Raw genomic sequence first — 3163 nt, forward strand, 5'->3', positions numbered from 1 at the left:
TAGTCACAGGGTCTCACTATGCTGGCGGAGCTGATCTCAAACTTTGGCCTCAAGTGATTCTCCCTCCTTGGCCTAACCCTTTATCTTAACAAAGCATGAGAAAACAAATTATTACCTGCAAGAAATAAAGGATGTAATTGTAACTCGTTCATTGACACTTCCTTCTAACTCTGTATTACAGAATATTGAAATTTGTGAATATCTTCTGGCCCCTAATTTTGCACCCCTGGCGATTATGCAGAAGATGATCAGAAATGGAAAAAAGAACAGGAAGGTATCCAGGGCTGGGTGAATAGGTATTAACAACTAGTTTGTTGTTACTGGGGTTTTTGGTTTTTTAAGGGAACCAGAATGTATCCATTATAAGCTGTCCTTCCCTGTAGTTACCTTGTCTCGTTGCATTATCCACTTAATTTATCATTGTTGCTGACAATTAATGTTTTTGGAAGTAATTGGAGCTGCTGCTTTACAAGTCACATAATAAAACCTGTCACTCTACTGTAGAGTCACAATTTAGACAAAATTACGTATCCAGGTTGTTAACTAGACCCAACTAGATGGCTTTTGGCCATTGCTACAAATTAAATTCAACCTGGAGAGCATATTCAGGCAGTAAAGGCACTTCCAAAAGCTGTCTCCAGAAATCTTTTAGGACGGCAATGTCTCATTCTTTTTGTCTTCCATAGTGCTTACCCTAACTCCACAAAGATAGCTCCAATGTTTATCTGGTTGTGTCACTTTAATAAAAATAGTCTTGTTACTTCATGGTTCACATGTTATTTATTTATGAGACAGAGTCCTGCTCTGTCGCCCAGGCTGGAGTGCAGTGGCACAATATTGGCTTACTGCAACCTCTGCCTCTCAGGTTCAAGAGATTCTCGTGCCTCAGCCTCCCATATAGCTGAAATTACTGGTGTGTGCCACCACGCCCAGCTAATTGTTTAGTACTTTTAGTAGAGACGGGGGTTTTGTGGTGTTGGCCAGGCTGGTTTCAAACTCCTGGCCTCAGTGATCCACCCACCTCGGCCTCCCAAAGTGCTGGGATTATGGGCGTGAGCCACAGCACTCGGCTTATTTATTTATTTATTAAGTTATAAAGACAAGATCTCACTCTGTCAGCCATGCTGGAGTGCAGTGGCATGATCACAGTTCAGTGCAGCCTCACCCTCCTCTACTCAAGCAATTCTCCCTGTTGTACCTGAGCGAGTCAAGGAATGTGCCACACTCTGAGAATGATTTATGAGTTCTTTATTAAGCCGTCGACCGAGAGTGGCTAATGCCCAAAATTCTCTCGGCCCCGAAGAAAAAGTTAGGTCATCTTTTATACACTAGTTTTACCAGGAAGGGGGGAACCTAGCTGAAACAAAGTTTTAACACAGAGTAAGCCAAAAGTTAAAAAGAAAAACTGATATATAAGAAATAAAACAGTGCCAGGTGTGAGGAGTACCACTGTCTTGAAAGACATACAACTTATAGACAAGGCGGGCTCTAGGCGCTCACTGCAGCTGCATTTCCAGGCTTTGCTGATACCACTTTACTCAGCCTCTTATCAACAAAGGCATTTCTGGGTGCCCAGAGTCAGTCTGACCTTGCTGTATACTATAGTTACATACTTAATGGGGAGAAGGTTACTAAAATGAAGAAGCCAAGACAGAGTCTTTTCAGCTCGAAAAGTCTAACATAAAGCCTGAACAGCTTTTACTCAGGGAAAGGAGAGTTAGCTTTAGCTGGCAAAAAGCAGGGTATCACATCCCTCCTCACCCTCCTTAGTACATAGGACTATACCCATGCCTCACCACACTTGGCTATTTTTTAAAATTTCTTTCTTTCTTTCTTTTTTTTTTTTTTTTTTTGTACCAGTAAGCTTTCACTATGTTGCCCAAGCTAGAATGCAGTGGCTGTTCACAGGCACAATCACAGCTGACTACAGCCTTGAACTCATGGGCCCCAGAAATCCTCTTACCTCAGCTTCCTTAGTCGCTGGACCTATAGCTGCCTGCCCAGCTTAGATTTTTATTCTATGCATCAATGTATATTAATGTATAGGAATAGTTGTATTATTTAAACAAAAGGGATCATCCTATATCTGCTGCTTTTTGCTGTTTGTTTGTTTTTAGACAGGGTCTTGCTCTGTCACCCAGGCTGGAGTGCAGTGGTGTGATCTTGGCTTACTGCAACCTCTGCCTCCCAGCTTCAAGCGATTCTCGTGCCCCCGCCTCCCAACTGCATTTTTTCCTTTTCCTTTTATTTTTTTTTTATTACCTTATTAGACTCAATATTTATTGGTAGCATAGCATCCCAACTATCTAGGACTATAGACACACGCCACCATGCCTGGCTAATTGTTATATTTTTAGTAGAGACGGGGTTTCACCATATTGGCCAGGCTGGTCTCAAACTCCTGACCTCAAGTGATCCGCCTGCCTCGGCCTCCCAAAATGTTGGGATTACAGGTGTGAGCCACTGTACACATTCATCTTTTTAAATTTAATACATACAGCCCAGAACTCCTAGACTCAAGTGATCCTCCCAGTCCACGTCAGCATACCAGGTAGCTGGGACTACAGGTGCATGCCACTGTACCTGGCTAGAAGTCATTTCCCATGAATACTTGGAGATCTGCCTTATTGGAGATGATGTCAAGATCATATACGGTATGTTATCATAGTATGACATATCTATCTCAGATAACATGATGGCTCAGCCGAGATTGCACCATTGTACTCCAGCCTGGGCAAAAAGAGTGAAATTCCATCCCCTCCCCCCAAAAAAATCCCAGCACTTTGGGAGGTTGAGGCAGGTGGAACATTTGAGGTCAGGAATTTGAGACCAACCTGGCCAACATTGTGAAATCCTGTCTCTACTAAAAAAAATACAAAAATTGGTCAGGTGCAGTAGTTGACATCTGTAATCCCCGCACTTCAGGAGGCTAAGGTGGGCGGATCACGAGGTCAGGAGTTTGAAACCAGCCTGGCCAATATGGTGAAACCCCATCTGTACTAAAAAAACTAGCTGGGTGTGGTGGTGTGCACTTGTAATCCCAGCTACTCAGGAGGCTGAAGCATGAGAATTGCTTGAACCCAGGAGGTGGAGGTTGCAGTCAGCCGAGATTGCACCACTGCACTCCAGCCTGGGGAATAGAAGGCGTCTGTGTCTTAAAAAA

At 43.3% G+C, this 3163-nt stretch overlaps 1 protein-coding gene across 1 annotated transcript in view; it reads left to right on the forward strand.

Moving 5' to 3' along the window:
* The window catches only part of LOC108296591 (translation initiation factor IF-2-like), a 49369-nt gene extending 48575 nt beyond the window's left edge, over positions 1 to 794 (forward strand). The window contains exon 5 of the mRNA XM_037735091.1: positions 182 to 794. Within this exon, the coding sequence (XP_037591019.1) occupies positions 182 to 292 (111 nt within the window). The 3' untranslated portion in view covers positions 293 to 794. The remainder of the gene's footprint in view (positions 1 to 181) is intronic.
* The last annotated feature ends 2369 nt before the right edge of the window (positions 795 to 3163 follow it).

Source organism: Cebus imitator, unplaced genomic scaffold (assembly GCF_001604975.1).
Source record: "Cebus imitator isolate Cc_AM_T3 unplaced genomic scaffold, Cebus_imitator-1.0 Scaffold726, whole genome shotgun sequence".
Classification (NCBI taxonomy): domain Eukaryota; kingdom Metazoa; phylum Chordata; class Mammalia; order Primates; family Cebidae; genus Cebus; species Cebus imitator.